Source organism: Electrona antarctica (genome assembly GCF_951216825.1).
Source record: "Electrona antarctica genome assembly, chromosome: 21".
In the NCBI taxonomy this organism is placed as follows: Eukaryota; Metazoa; Chordata; class Actinopteri; order Myctophiformes; family Myctophidae; genus Electrona; species Electrona antarctica.
Window position 1 is genome coordinate 17,711,059 of NC_136802.1, and position 17,212 is coordinate 17,728,270.

Here is a 17,212-nt window from a genome sequence, read left to right on the forward strand (position 1 = left end):
GTACGCGTAATGATTACCCATTAAACTTTGCCACAAGGATTCTTTTATTTTATTCTTTTATTTTAAATGTGGTGATTCATGTTTAAAGTCTTGCGAGTTTATGGCTAGTGGATTATCTTTAAAGTGAAATATTCATCATACGTGGAGGAGTGAAAAGCATTGCTCGTTATGGATTTGATCATTCTTGGTATTATGCATGCTCCTTCTGCTTGGAACATTACATCCTAAATAGGGTTATCGATTCGTTCACGTGATCGTAAATCGGGGGCGATCACGTCATTTTCAAATGATTGGAATCGGATCGGGAACAAAAACACATGATCGGGAGTATAAATATTGTATCCATATCATGATATTAGACTGGATATTGTCTGTGATTTTGAATAGTGTCTTATTGTCATATGGCATTAGTGTTGTTAAAAATATAAATATCGGATCGGAAAAATCGATATCGGCAGATACTCAAAATCAAATGATCGGAATCGGATCGGGAGCAAATAAATGTGATCGGGACATCCCAAATCTAATTTCCTTTTACTCTTCTATAGGACTACTTCAAATATTATATTGTTATCTCTACGAGGCCCAAGACTAAGGAGATAATGCTTTTGCCCATGTCTGTTTGTTTATCAAATCAAGAAAACCACTAGCCTCGCGTGGCACAATGATTCGTCTCGTTTACAGGCTAGAAAACCACTGCATCAATCAGTGCCAAATGTATTCTTTTCGATTTTGCATGATTTCACAGATGCAATGTCACTTTCAAAACATGATTAACACTAGCTATAGCTTTTAGACAATACAAAATAGCACCTGGAGCAAACCATGAATAAACAATCAAAAATACTCTTAACCTAACCTTAAGTAAACACCTAATATAAAATAAAAATGATAATTGAAATCTAAGCTGCCGAAGACCTCAGGCATTAAGTATAGGCAACCCCAACCAATCATGGGAAGGGCTGATGATTGGCATCCAGCACTCAGCAGATGAGCAGCACCTGGAAGTAACCACACACACACACACACACACACACACACACACACACACACACACACACACACACACACACACACACACACACACACACACACACACACTCTACTACAACACTGACACTCTTCCACAGACATTCCACTGGCACATGTAACACGTACGTACGTAAGTCTGTGATACACGTAACTCGAGAACCATTCGTCCCACCAACTTCAAAATCGACACACACAGTGCCCGGTGTCGAGTCTTGTCGGATAGCCGGTTGTGCAGAACCCCTCTGGCTGGGCTCTGGACCTGACCACCCCTATATCTCCATATATGGAGCTGGCCTGTTGACATGATGAGATGTTCTGACATCTGCATAGACTCCATATTTGGGCATAAAAGGGACACAGACATAATAACTGGGTGGGGTGTGCATTTCCAACTTGCATCATTCCAAGTGGACCAGTGCCCAATGGGCACCGCTCTAGTACTATACATGATCATCAAATAGACTGGCCACGAGCACTACTAGAAAAAAAGAACTTGCACTCTTTATCACAAATGTTATTACTATTCCTTTTTGATCCTGAACCGTGTAGTGTGAGGATGGGCCAGCGCACATCCAAAAGCACTGGGGTCTGCCAACAACAGGCTCACCCTCCCGTCCACTCCTGCGCCAGCGAGGAAGGTCCTCCGAGGTACTCATCGCGCCACTCGGACCCCGCCACCACCAGACAAAACAAAGATTCTATACATCTAGGAGTTCCTCCTCCCGCTGTTGTCATCGATGCGTCAAACGTAGACGACAGGTACTTGTCAGAGCGCCGGAACTCGAGTCAAGAGTGTCGGAGATCTTCCATCTACAGCACGATGGACCTGGTGCCACAGCTGGACCTCTACGCCAACTCCCTGTGTGGGGGACAGTCACGGAGCCGACCTTCACTGGAGGTTCTCCGCAAGGCTATCGATGTGAGCCCTCATCTAATTCCCAGTTTACGTTTTTTGTGACCTATTCATTTATCAGCCACGTAGGTCAGTGGTTTTCAATTTCAACCAGTGGTCCGGGGACCGCCAGTGGTCCTTGAGGCGGTTCCATGGTCCCCAGCTAAATGATGGTAATTTGGTACTGTAAATGAAACCAAATTGACCCATGTGGGTCCATGTGGTTTCATTTTACGCTCTCAAGAGTTACATTATTGTTAAACATCTGCATTACTTCATTTACAAGAAGCCTACACAATACGGAGAATGTAGAAGAATTGTTATTTTGATCAACGTTTGCCAAAAGCATGGAATTGTAGACAAAATCTTATCCAACGACAACAAAATGTTCTTTAGTTTTTGGTCTGACAGGCTAAATCTCATCAAATGGTGGTCCATGGCTCAAATGCCGAATAAATACCGGTAATGGGCCTTGAAATTAAAAGGGTTGACGTACTTGAACAAATACACATGCTACTATTTGCTTTTCAAAGTGTATGTGCAAGAAGTAATATTATCCTTATTCACGTAACAGGATGAGGCGACATCAGGTAACCCCACAGAAGTTTGCAGTTTGCCAGGGGTCAGCGGATCTGAACAGGCAGAGGGTGCACAGACAGAGAAGGCTCCTGTACGGTTTGGTTGGATGAATGGAGTCATGGTGAGGGCACATAGGCCTATATGCACACAACTTTTATTTCTTCTTCAATTATTTACCATTTCCCAAAACATATTACAAACATATTCCCTGTCTGATGATTGATTTCTATATATTATATCTTTTTACAGATGCGTTGCATGCTGAACATCTGGGGTGTCATTCTGTTTCTCCGTTTATCGTGGATCACCTCCCAAGCAGGCATCTGTGAGTCATCATCACCTCAAATCCCCTTCATTCCTTTGTTGAGGGAGCTTCTCTCTCTCCCTCTCGACACGACACTCAGAAAACTAGAAAACTGTGTGTTAACATAGAGCTTCACTGGGTGAAAACAGCAATCACAATTGAACAAAAGAGACAGCAGGTCTTGTATTCCATATGCATGGGAATTGTTCAAGAAAATACACTATCAAGCATGACCATTTAAACACTTTTTATTAACTTCACAGTCTCCCAGGCCTAGGGTCTATCATTTATACGCTACTTTTTTCCCCCTCTAATCTCTTATGCAAATAAGATCTGCTATTGTTGCCGAATGAATGACAAATCGTGAAGCTAGTGAGGTCTCGTGCTTCCTCTTTCCATCAGTGTTGACCTGGCTCATTATTGCGATGTCGGCAGTCGTGACTACAGTGACCGCCCTCTCTGTCTCCGCCATCGCCACCAATGGAAAGGTGGTCTCAGGTCAGTGACATTGTGTGCGTGTGTGTGCAACTGTGCGTATGTGTGTGTGTGTGTGTGTAAGCAAAGTAAAGCAAAGTTCTTTGTTTACCCAGGGTAAGTGGACTAAGCTCGAGATGCTTGTTTACAGCCACGCCCTGCTCATAGAACATTTCATGGTTGGGGTTCAATGCCTTGCTCAAGGGCACTTCAGCGGTGGTAATTTTAGCGTGCCGGTCCGGGGATTCGAACTGGCGACCTTCCGGTATCAAGACCGCAAACCGTTCGGCCACCGCTGTGTGTGTGTGTGTGTGTGTGTGTGTGTGTGTGTGTGTGTGTGTGTGTGTGTGTGTTTGTGTGTGTGTGTGTGTGTGTGTGAATCCGCAGAATCCTCATCTATAACTGTACACATCGTCAGCATCGCAGCTGGAGGAAGAGGAGAGGACTGTGGTTGTACTGAGGGTATTGGAGCGGGGTCAACTACTGTATCACCTTTATATGCTCCGCCAATTCTGCCACGGATAAGAAGAATAAAAAAAGAATCGTGTTTTTACTTTAAAAAAATCTTTTGTCTGATGCACGGTCCAGGTGGAGCCTATTTCATGATCTCCCGAACCCTTGGGCCTGAGATGGGCGGGCCTATCGGCGTGGTGTTCTCCTTCGCCAATGCCCTGGCTTGTGCTCTCAACACCGTGGGTTTCGCAGAGACGGTCTGTGACCTACTAAAGGTATACTCGCAGTCACCTCCATTTAAGATTTGGTTTGTTTTTACTCGATTAAATTTGAGATTTGTAAGACAATGTCAAGTTGTGTCTTGAGGGTGTCGTTTAATTCTATACATTCTTCTATTGTCATTCGTCCTGTCAGTTTTCATAATTCTGTTTTCAAAGAAGTTAATATTTCTTGTGACACACACTTGCACGCACCGCACGCACATGGGTGCGCCGCAAACACATACTTGATGATGGTGCCCGTGTTACTTCAGACACCAGCTCGAGGCTTGCATTGATGCTGCGTTCACACAGGCAAAAGGTGCAAATATCAGAGCATAATTTGTTGCGTTGTTGCTTTGTACAATCTGTTGCTCACACCGTCATTGACATCATCAAGCGTGCGTCCATACTCATAGTGATGTGTGTCATTGCAGCTACAGCTTTGCATCTGGAAGTTGAACCCAGCTCAGCTTCAATTTGAAGCTTTGTAGCTTTTGCAGCTACTACAAATGTTGGATGCATCTTTGTATCTTCATGTCGCTGGCTTACATTGACAATGAATGGTAGACTCTCTGAACTTGTAAACTGCCTAACCCACCTCGAGGAGTTGTGGCTTCACAACCCACCCTTGAGCAACCTGCTCTTGAGCAAGGCACAGAATCCCTTCTAGTTGTGTCAATGACAATGGCTGCGTTATTGTGTTTGTGTTCATGCACCGTATAGGAGTTTGGCATCGTTATGGTGGATGACATCAATGACGTCCGTATTGTGGGTGTGGTCACGGTGACCATGCTCCTGCTCATCTCATTGGCTGGAATGGAGTGGGAGGCAAAGGTCTGCTTCGCAACCCTCACATACAGTCACTTCCTCCATTCATACATTATGCTGTCGCTTCAGGACTGTTCTATTGTCTAACACCCACAACGTTCCCTGTCACCTTCAAGGTTAACTTTATGATCATTTATACAAGGCAAGTGCACAGCAGAACAGAATCACCTTACAACTAGATGCAGAATGCACATGAGAAATAGTAAAAACTGTCCAAGTAAGAGTTATAAGTTAATTACATACGTAGCATACTATAAACAAACTTGGGTGTATTGTACGTGCACTATACCCCAGGTCCATGCTTGCTAAGTGGATTTTTGAAAATGTTCTGCTCTTTCTCTCTCTCTCTCTCTCTCTTACAATGTATTTTTTTCCCCACCTCTCAGGCCCAGATCGTGTTCTTCCTGGTTTTGATGGTGTCATTCTGCAACTACTTTGTGGGAACAGTGATTCCTCCAAGTCCAGACAAACAAGCCATGGGCATCTTCAGCTACAACAGTGAGTTTCCAGGAGACACACTGTCACACACAGTAATGCAGGGAAGTGAAATAGCTTCAGACGAGCAACACGATGATATAATGATGATGAATGTTTGAATAGTTCAGGCAAGTTATGTATGACAATGATGACAGTCTTGACTTGGACCTTTGAACTTTGACCATCAAGTTGTACCAGATCTGCTATGAGGCTTTTGACAATGACAGTACAGTGTATGAGTCACTGTAGACAGAGTGACACATAGACAGACCGCCTCATTACAATAGATTTACAATTAATCACTGCTAAATTTGTTTTGAAAACAAGACGAGGTCTAAATAATGGCGTAGCTTTCGCGTGGATCTTGGATTTCAGTGCAGCACGAGATTGTATATCTGTAATTTTTAATGTATAAAATATGGATAAAGTGGCGGTACTTAAAATGAGTGTGAAGTTGTATTAACACATATTGCTGAGGAACCCCTGGAACCTCCCAAGGACCACGGGGGGCCCCTGGACTTAAAGAACCACTGACCAATCTGACCTAGCCTTGCGTAGCGCAATAGACTATACTAATATCACTGCGTGGATATTAGCCATTCGGGCTAGGCGCACTCTGCCTGGGGCAATATGCATCGCAAAGGCAGTTGAAGGCTGGCTACGCAAGGCTAAATCTGACCTACTTTGACATACAGTATAACATTTAAATTTAAAATGTTGAATATTTCAAAATCAAAACATATCTGAATAATATTTGGGGAAGTACTTCCTGGGCCTATAGTGGCAGCACGCACAAGACATTTGGTGCTTGTTGGTCTTGTGTTTTGAGAGATGGGCCCTGAAATCTTCAAATCTCTCTCCCTCTATCTCTTCCTCCCTCTCTCTCTATCTCTCTATCTCTCTTTCGCACGCACGCACGCACGCACGCACGCACGCACGCACGCGACATGACACACAGTATCATGCCGCAAATACTGTATTAACATAACGTAGATTGTCCTGGACTTCAACAGGAGAGATCTTCATGTCTAATCTGCTGCCAGACTGGAGAGGAGATGAAGGCAGCTTCTTCAAGGTGTTTGCCATCTTCTTCCCCTCTGCCATCGGCATCCTGTCTGGGGCCAACATTTCTGGAGACCTCAAAGTATGGAAAGATAAGATAGAGATACATGCATGATGCATTACATACATTAGCTGTTAATTGCTACTAACATTACTATCACCACTTCTGCTACTGCTTACTATTAGTATTTCAACATTTTGGCAGCTCTCCTATTTTTCCACAAGGTGCATGGGGACATTTAACAATGCCTTTTATTCAAATATACCTTATTGTTTTGATGTTTTATGCAAAAAACAAATCAAGAACAAAAAAAGAAATGTTACTGCTGCTGCTGTGGTGGCAACTAAAATTACCTCTACTAGTACATTTACAGTATTACAACAACCTATTATGTATTATTAATGCTGTCTATGTAAAGCGCCTTAGATAAAGCCGCTATATAATTATTACTCTAAATGTTGTGCAGGACCCAGCAACAGCTATCCCTAAAGGCACCCTCATGGCTATTTTCTGGACCACTGTCAGCTACCTTGCCATTTCTGCAACCATGGGTGAGTTGCATGACAGAAAGTGAACAGTGTGTGGTGAATCAGGATGATTAATATATTTACATAAAATGCATATAGTTGATCCTCCTGGTCAAGAGTGACCTGACTTGCAGCCTTTAGCTATATCAACAGCGTTGCAATTGATAGTAAGTACTGTATGTCAGAAACAAGCTGCCAAATCTACGCACGCGCACGCGCGCACACGCACGCGCACGCACGCACGCACGCACGCACGCACGCACGCACGCACGCACGCACGCACGCACGCGCGCGCGCGCGCGCGCGCGCGCGCGCACGCACGCACACACACACACACACACACACACACACACACACACACACACACACACACACACACACACACACACACACACACACACACACACACACACACACACACACACACACACACACACACACACACACACACACACACATGTTTATGCTGCCTGTCTCCCCCAGGGTCATGTGTTATGCGGGACGCCTCAGGCATACTGAATGACACCCTGACAAGGCACGACACACTTGGCTGTGTGGGTCTGGGTTCAGTGGGTTGCAGCCTGGGTTGGAACTTCACGCATTGCATCCAATCAAGTTCCTGTCGGTTTGGCCTATCCAACAGCAAAAAGGTATATTCTCGCTATACAGCTTTGCCTACCGCCATAGTGTTAGTCTGCAACTACCGGTATGAAGGAATGGCTGAAACTCATGATTGCCGTCCAATCCATCAGGTACTGGGCCAGGTGTCAGGGTTCTACTACCTCATCACGGCAGGTGTCTTTGCAGCCAGTCTGTCGTCAGCCCTCGGTTTCCTTGTCTCTGCGCCCAAAGTGTTTCAGGTGAATAACGGACTGCACAGCCTCAAGTCACCCGTTCTATTATGGTTCTAATTTTCATGCTTCATAAGAAAGTTGCCCCCAAAAAAAAGTTGCATATAAAGGAACACAGTGAACATTAACACCGCTTTGCTTGACAATTCCACACAGCATATTTATATTTAAATAAATAGTAATTCATACGTTATTAGGAATGACTGTAAGTGCTGATGCTATGTATTATTTGTTTTGTGAGTTCATCTTGATTGCTTCATTTTTCAGTGTCTGTGTAGAGACAATATCTACCCATACATTGGATTCTTTGCAAAGGGATATGGCAAAAACGATGAGCCACTCAGGGCCTATGTACTTTGCTATGTCATTGCCGTGGCCTTCATTCTAATTGGTAAGTGTGTGCCACTGTCATAAGACAAATCCAGGTGTGCCTTGGGATTTTGTGACAAGTGACAACCACTCATTATTATTGCAATATACAGTACTGTACTGTACAACAGCTATATAAACTGTAATGAATCTTTTTTTAATTTAAAATGTCAGTAGCCTACAGATATTGGAATGTCATTCAAGGGAAACCGTTTAAATGTTGTGAGGTTGTATATGCCAATTGTTTTTCTTGGTCTAATGTGTACCTAATGCCTGGTCTCTCTTATGTTGTTCTTACAGCTGAGCTGGATGCCATCGCCACTCTCATCTCAAACTTCTTCCTCTGTTCATATGCACTCATAAACTTTAGCTGCTTTCATGCATCGATCACCAACTCTCCTGGTGAGTCAGAAAGAAAAAAAAGATAAGCATAATTGAATAGGCCTATCATGTTTGGCTGTGTGACCTGTGTCTCCCTTGGTCAAGACAGCTTTGAAATCACACCAGAGCTTCAAGTCTAGTGTGTCTTTGCCTCCTGTCGCCCCCTATAGGCTGGAGACCGTCATTTCAATACTACAGTAAATGGACAGCTCTGTTTGGTGCTGTGATCTCAGTTGTATTGATGTTCCTGTTGAAATGGTGGGCAGCTCTAACAACCTTCTGCATCATCTTCTTTCTGCTTGGATTTGTCACCTACAACAAACCCAGTGAGTCACCGATGACCTGATGTAGTCCTACTTTAATGGTTGATGTAAATGGTTGATTCCGACAATCCGTTAGATGTTGTCAAGTTGTGACCCACACATCTTTGATGTCTTTATTCTAGGCCTAGCTAGGGTCTATTGTCAATCTCTATGAATGGTAAATTATCCATTTATATAGCACCATTCTCCTAAGTGCTTTACATCACCCAGTCGCACACATTCTCAGACTGACAGGGCAGAAACCAGGCGAGGCACCATCCTGTCAAGTGTCTTGCTCAAGAACACTTGAAGAGCCGGGCATTGACCCGGGAACCTTCCGAATCCAAAACGGCCACTCAGCCTCCCTCGTTCTCTCTGTTGCGTTCTCATTGTTCTCACCCCCCACCCCCCCCCCCCCCCCCTCTCTCTTCTTGTGTTTGACCCCACAGAGGTGAACTGGGGTACGTCAGTCCAGGCGGGTACATACAACATGGCTTTGTCGTATTCCGTCTCACTCTCAGGGGTGGAGGATCACGTCAAGAACTTCAGGTGAGGAACACCATGTCACGTTACAGTATTTAACAGGCATCCTGCGGCTAACAGGCATCCTATGTGTGTCTTAGGTACCAGGTCTTATTACTTAACTTAAGACCTGGAGGCGTGATCAATGCCATTTGGCTATTCTGAGTGGCCAAACAGCATTGGCCACACCTCCAGGTCTTAAGTTAAGTCATAAGACCTGGTACTTAAGACACGCATAATACTGCCCAGAGAGTTCAGACAGTGTTCAGTGTTGTTATAATGTATACCTTGAAACACAACTGCCACTGTGTCTTTATATTACCTAGAAGTTAGAACTCAAACTATACCAGGCAAGATAGTCTTATATTTGTTTTTTTGTTTTTCTCTATTATTATGTCTGTGGACCCCTTCCAGACCCCAGTGCCTGGTTTTAACTGGGCCCCCAAACCAACGCCCGGCCCTGGTGGACTTTGTTGGCTCCTTCACCAAGAACATAAGCCTGATGATCTGTGGACACATTCTCATGGTCAGACTGTGTCTCTCTTAAAAAACATAAAGAAATACAATTTGAAATATTGTTCAAAAATGGTGGTGGACCAAACAAATGCAAACAAATGTATGGTTGTTTTGCCGCTGGTACAAGTGCCTATGTCCACAAGATGGTTGTTTCTTGTGTTGTTTCTTTTTTGTTGGTACTATAGATAGATGGATCATGGATATGTCTATGATTTGTAAATTGTAGAATGACTTGATTATTTAGTTGAACCATTAAATTCACTGCACTGTATTATTTGTCCTTGGATGGCATGCAGACACATGAGCTCAGACACTCTGTGAATGGCTGAGACGGGGAAGGGAGCGCTCGATTTGTAAGTGATAAGCAATTCCATCCACTATGGCTTGCCTACTCAGACGGTCCGCTCATTGACATGCAAGCTCATTTGCTACTTGACGTGGGCACCTGGATTGTTGTTAAACCGTGCACAAATGCCAGACTTTGAGGGAACCAAAACAGGACATCAAGTGAACCAAAATGAGCCCTCCTTTCTGAATGCCATCCTAGGAAAAAGTCTGTAATCCTGAACGAAGAAATCTCTGTTGAATGATGTGTCTCTGCTTTAGGACCAGGAAGGACAGACTATCCCCCAGCACACAACAGACTTTTTGGTGAAATGGTTAAACAAGAGGAAGGTGCGCTCGTTTTATGCACCCTTTGCTAGCGACTGTCTCAGGAGCGGAGCTCGACATTTGCTTCAGGTATAGCCCAGTAAGAAGATAGGTCATTATATCTGTGCTGTGCTCTATATGATAAGGTGTGCAATGTCTAAAATTCTGTCATTTGTTCTTTCTTCTATAGGCTTCTGGTCTTGGAAAGCTGAGGCCCAACACTCTGGTTCTGGGCTTTAAGACCAACTGGAGAGAATGTTCTCCTGAGAGCCTGGATGACTACATCAAGACCATATAGTGAGTACACAGATATTAGATAGTTATTATAATACAAAAAACTATAAACAACAACCACAAGCTAATTGCTATTTGTTTAGTGACTCTAGTTTGTGACTGGGCTTAATTGTTCTTTCTTCAGTGATACATTTGACTCCAACTACTGTCTGTGTCTGCTGAGGATGATGGACGGACTGGATATCTCTGAGCAGTTTGACTGCAAAGGCAAGAACCCCCTAGCCATGTCCTCACTCCTCATACGTGTATGAATATCCTGTGGCCAGTGTTCTACAGTGTCATATACTCTCAATCATTTTATTTTACTCTGAATATAGAAAGGTTTTCCAAGGCCTTTGTGTTATTTTCAGTCATATGACTTTAAACCCCATTCACTTGCATACATCTGACTATTTGCACCACTAAGACTTGAGCTAATTGAAGTAACATTCAAAAAAGTAAAAATCCTAAGCCTTCTGTTTATCATATACTGTATAGTCAAGTGTGTAACATGACAAAATAATATAAAATTGATTAATCACTAATTGCTATGCCTATACGTACTGTATATTATGAGTTGACTACACTCAAAGCATAACTACAAGTGCTTAATTGATGACAGATTGACAGATGCTCCTGTTGTTATCCAATAGATCAAATGTAGAACAAGAGACAGGGGTGCATTATTTGCACATCAACTAGGAGACAATAACATATTGACCATTGTCCTCAAACTTAAGCCCGAGTTATATTCAGCTGCACACAGGTGTCGCACACCGAAATGAGCTGACCTACAAGCACGCAACGTGTGATGTTGTAGATCTGCTCTAAGTATAACTCGGGCAATAGGCAAATGATGTGAACTTGTTTAGGCTGTCGTGTTACTGATGCTGTATACATTTCATTCAAATCAGAACCCAAATGAAGGTGGTTGATGACGGCCTTTCGGGCAGAAAGATATTCAGATGTAATGTTGTTGTCTTGTCCACAGACACTACACGCTGTTTACTTGTAAATATAAGTTATATAGACAGATGCTTTGATGTCTGCTATTGTATTTACTTTGTAGCACTTGTTTTTCTTAGCACTGTATCTAACTAAGTAAGTGTACTTAAGTACATTTATGGCGAGGTATGTTTTATGTTACTGGAGTATTTCTAATTTTCAATACTTTTACTTCCACTCCACTACATCTCAAAGGATGATTTTAGATTTTACATACATACTGTACATACTGTATAGACATACCACTATCTACAGTTGAATAAAAGCAGGAATGTCATCAGTGTAATGTTTGATGTGCTCTGTGCTCTCCAGTGAACCAGGCCTTTGAGCCTGATGAGCCTGCAGAACACAAGGACCACTGTTCCCCTGACAGGAGCTCAGGTGGGCACTGAGCAATGCCACGCACGCACACACGCACGCACGCACGCACGCACGCACGCACGCACGCACGCACGCACACGCACACGCACACACACGTCGGCCACATATGTCGGACTATTGGTACGTGGGACACTCCATCCTTGCCCCTCTCTCTCTCTCTCTCTCACATGTCTGTCTTGTTGCGTTCACACACGCCACACGGGCAGATGAAACGATGCATGCAAAGGCGCGTTGTGAGTTGATTTGGAGCAGCTACATGCAACATACATGCTGGCTTCCATTGACAATGAATGGTAGACTATCGTTTAATCTGCTCGTGTGAACGCAACATCTCTGTCTCTCTCTCCCCTCTGATTCACATCCAGGTGATTGTGAGAACATCACCAACGAGCAGATCAAGACGGGGTTTCAAAACGACCAGGGCAAGAAGACCATCGATGTTTACTGGGTCGCCGATGATGGAGGTGAGAGTTTAGCTGTGCGTGCGTGCGTGCGTGCGTGCGTGCGTGAATGAATCTAATCTGGGACCTTGTAAAATATGTTATAAGGACCTTGACTGCTGTAGTGTTTCACACATCCCAATCCTGTCTCTGGTCTCACAGGTCTGACACTACTTGTGCCCTACCTGCTGAGCAGGAGAAAACGCTGGCGCCGGAGCAAAGTCCGGGTCTTCATCATAGGAGACCAACACAACATGGAGGAAGCCCGCAATGAGTATGGTTTCTGTTACTGTCATCTCCCCTGGGTTCCATGCAATCATATCACACTGCATGGTGCCTGTTGTGATTTGGGTTGACCATCTGAATGGTCCCTAGTATAGAGTCTCCATCTAAACCAAAGGGGTGGTGGGTGAGGATAAGCTGAGTCGCACACACAGAGAACATAATGTCAATACCAGGCCGTATACATTCAGAAGTTAACTAGAAAAAGTGCCCCTCGGGGCACAGGTCTCCACCAGGGCAGGTCAGGTTGTGGCCTCCTGGTGGCGCTTTTGATGCCAATTAGATGATTTGAGGCATTTTGTTCCAAAAATGTGTTTTGCAAAAATCCACCTATTGGTGGCACTATAACTAGGCTGAGGGGCTGAGGGATATATTCCTCAGCCTAGTAGGAAAGTGTGCGAAAGATTGCACATAAATTGCACGCTGTGTTCATGATTAGAGGCTTTTTGTTCAAAACGGGCCAATCCTGCAAACTTTGAAAGCCAATGTTAGCCAATTACGATGGAATATGAAATATCGGACAGATGACTATAGAGATACTGTGTAACGATTTGCGGGATTTTTGGACAAAATCTGGAGGAGTAATAACAATACATGTGTTTTACAAAAGTCGGCCTCCTGGTGGCGCTATAAAAGGCAGATGTGAAAAATGCAGGTCAAAGGTTTGTCCTTGGCCTCTAGGCCAACATTCAATTTAGGTTTCTACAGGGACACTCACCCTGAACGGTTCTTGTGAACCTCTGAATTTATCAATATTTACAGTTAATAAATGAACACAAGTTAGATGTATTTCCTGGTGCATAGAAAATCCGGTTTACTCAAATGAACTGACGTTTATGTTCATTTTCAGGACGATTTCACTGCTAAAGAGGTTCCGACTGGACATTCATGATGTCATCGTAATGACGGACAGCGAGAAACCCCCTCACGCCAAAAAGTATGCCCATTGTTGACGTTTTCTATACTGATGGTTTCAGGCTACACATGCAGCTGCTCTGAACGATCTTCAGATCTACAAGCTTGTAGATCTGCCTTTTTTGCTATTTATGAAATGTCTTGATTTTTCTTTTTTCTGAAATGTTTTCAAAATGTTCGCCTATGGCATGCCCAAAACCTTTCACAGTGAAAGGGGTCAATAGCAGAGGAGAAATGCAGTAAAGTGTTTTAAGGTGCGGTGTGTGTGTGTGTGTGTGTGTGTGTGTGTGTGTGTGTGTGTGTGTGTGTGTGTGTGTGTGCGCGTGCGTGTGCATGTGTGTGTGTGTGTCGTCCCAACAGCCTGAGGAGGTTTGAGGAAGACATGGCTCTGTTCAGACTGCAGGATGAAGAAGACAGTGGTGTTCCAGAGCTGAGACAACGCTGTCCTTGGAACATATCTGACAAGAAGCTGGAGGCCTTCAGACTCAAGGTGTGTGCGTGTGTGTGTGTGTGTGTGTGTGTGTGTGTGTGTCTGTCTGTTTGACTGTGTGTCCACATAATGTCCATGTACTCAAAAAATCACACCCGTGTGAACTGAGTGGTGTAAGGTCTTATATAGCCTGATCAGCTGTGGTCTGACGTAATGTCTGACGTAATGAAATCACACCCGGGTGAACTGGGTGACCGTAGCAACTAGCAACCATGCTCATTTTTTCTGCACAGACAGACAGACAGACAGACTAACAAAGCCAGTTGTAGGAGTGGTTTACACCACTCAAAAAAGAAAAAGGAGATTTTTTTGGGTTAAACCAAAGAAAAATGTTAAAAGGTATTGTAATAGTAAACATTGCTAGTGTTTGTTCAGTAACAGCAGTTCCCCAGTCTATCCAGCTCTTTAATAAACACTAAGTACATTCCAGGTGGGTTGCAGGCATTTCTGCCATCAATCACGCCAATCAGGAGAAAGTACCCATTTTGTCAGCTTAATTTTAGCATTGTTCCAGTTCCAATTTTGTCTGCTCATTTGTCTGTCATCACTTCCAATTTCACTTGCTTACAGTAATCTGAATCCTGTCTAGAGTTCTCAATCCCGATATGATAAAAATGGTATCCCATTTAAAAGTACAATATGTGTTTAATAAAGAGCTGGAGAGATCGACACTGTTACTGAACAAACACTCTATAGCTATGAGTACTATATCATAAGCCATTTAACACTTATTTTAACCAAAGGAAATCACTTACCCCATCTTTAAACTAAAAACTAGAACTGTAAATGATCAAAGTCAGTGTCATATGCTTCCTTTGCAAATTATACAGAGGGTTTTTTCACGTTACTATTCTTGGGAGAATATTCAAGTTCAACTGAAATATCAGATCTACAAACTCAGGTGTTTACACACAACGCAAGTTGTGAGCTTGCAGATCACTACGTTCAGGGAAGATATTGTGGGGGATATTTCAGTATTGCTTCAGTAGACCTACTTTGTTGTCTAAAATAAAATACAAAAATATCTATCCTTTTGTCCAGTCTGAGAGGAAGGTGAGGCTGAATGAACTAATCCGGAGGAATTCACAACAAGCTGCTCTCATCCTAGTGTGAGTATCATAAAAGTGGTCTTGTATTCCTACTGTATCTAATCAGAATCATTAAAAACAATCTAATTCACATACCGTACATTTATTATAGTATACAAAGTATATACAAACTACAGCAACAAGGTATGGGTAAGGATAACAAAATATATAGGTAAGCAAAACAGGGTGTGCACGCACGCACGCACGCACGCACGCACGCACGCACGCACGCAATTCTGTATAGGCTCCACACAGTCCAATAAACAAATATGTACTGGCTCTCTAGAACTGATAAAGGCCAGGTGCATTTCCATGGAAAATCAACTGAGATGTTTGCTAGAGATTGGAGATTGTTTTCCAAACCCTGTTGTTGTATTCTAGGATGGAAAAAGTAATCTTGTTTTGATCTCCCTACCGCCGTGTTTCAGACTGTTTTCACTGAGACCACGCGGTGTACAGTAGTAGGCTTATATATATTTTCGGGCCATGTCATGGACACTAAGTTCCTTCTACAGTATCTCGATGTAAAGCACCTTGGGTATCTTGAAAGGTGCTATATAAAATGATGCTGTTATTATTATGTTATTTAGTGGTTAAATGTCTCTGCGTAGATCGATTGTAGTACAGTATATGCAAACAATTGTACTGTCTATGCAAAGTACTGTTGTACTGTACATCAACATGCCACTCAACTCTGCCTTCCGTGTCATCAGTCACTCCTAATGTAGACATGGCCTGAAAATAGGATTTAAGGCCTGACGTCGAAATTAAAAAAAATGTCTTCTAAATCAAAGGTTTTCTGAAAAACCTCATGTTTCTATTATGGTTCTCAAACATTTTCATGTCAAGGACAAGGACCCCCAAAAATAGATGTAATTGGCTGCCGACCCCATCTGAAAATATGTTGTTCCAGGGACCCCCCCAGAAGCAAAGATTTAAGTTAAAAACGTTCGCTCTGAAAGAATATATATTCAAAGATTTGCGCCACATTTTCACAATTTAAAAAAAATAGCAAATCTACAAGCTCTGCTATTTTTCAATAGCTAAAGTATAACATAATGCTTAAAACACCAAAAGGGGTTCCCATCCAGAATGGGTTAAAGAATACAGTCCATGCAGTATAATAATTGCAGACGCGGGACAGCTTTTGCCTCATAGTAAGAATTGTCCATTGTTGCTTGCAAAGTTTTGCAAACATAAACAAAGCTTCTTGAATGTTGAATGTGTGGTGAATCTTATATATATACACAGGAGCCTTCCAGTGCCCCAGAGTGACTGTCCCAGTGCTCTCTACATGGCCTGGCTGGACACGCTGACCTGCAACCTCCACTGCCCCGCTGTGCTCATCCGAGGAAACCAACAGAACGTCCTCACTTTTTACTGCCAGTGAGCATTTTTTTTGAAATCACACCCGTGTGAACTGAGTGGTGCAAATCCCCCCCCCCCCCCCCCCCCTCTCTCTGTCTCTCTCTCTCTCTCTCTCTCTCTCATTAGCAGGCAACATGCAGCACTATCTCTCTCTCTCCGTTTCTGGCACAACAGCGCCACTTTTGGTACTCATTGGTACTGGTTACATAGTCACACACAAACACGGACACGGACATTGCTGTTCGTTGGAGTGGTTGCACCACTCAAAAAAGAAAACGGGACGTGGGCATGCAGGATGCACCAGAGATAACGTTCTGTAACTGAACATTTGCACAGCTTGAGCACTGCAAGGATCTGTGCTCAGAGAGAATACGCTCAAGGCCATGTGGTTCCACAACTTTTTAGCTCAAGACCCAAAGATGTAGATCTGCTATTTTCACTAAGCCTACTTCATAACCTTTTAAAAGAATATATATAGCCTATTTATGG

At 43.3% G+C, this 17,212-nt stretch overlaps 1 protein-coding gene across 1 annotated transcript; it reads left to right on the top strand.

The window, feature by feature from the left end:
• Positions 1–1,588: 1,588 nt before the first annotated feature.
• Positions 1,589–16,745, top strand: LOC306914238 (solute carrier family 12 member 3-like; the record flags this gene model as incomplete). The annotated part of the gene is made up of 26 exons (XM_079491230.1): positions 1,589–1,951; positions 2,499–2,624; positions 2,753–2,828; positions 3,210–3,305; positions 3,870–4,009; positions 4,718–4,828; positions 5,209–5,320; positions 6,313–6,443; positions 6,829–6,913; positions 7,373–7,539; positions 7,642–7,749; positions 8,008–8,131; positions 8,410–8,511; positions 8,661–8,816; positions 9,242–9,341; positions 9,729–9,840; positions 10,437–10,571; positions 10,672–10,778; positions 10,900–10,982; positions 12,072–12,140; positions 12,506–12,604; positions 12,743–12,854; positions 13,713–13,799; positions 14,138–14,267; positions 15,309–15,376; positions 16,607–16,745. The coding sequence occupies 26 exons, from the start codon at positions 1,589–1,591 to the stop codon at positions 16,743–16,745; spliced, it is 3,138 nt and encodes a 1,045-aa protein (XP_079347356.1).
• Between the last annotated feature and the right edge of the window lie 467 nt (positions 16,746–17,212).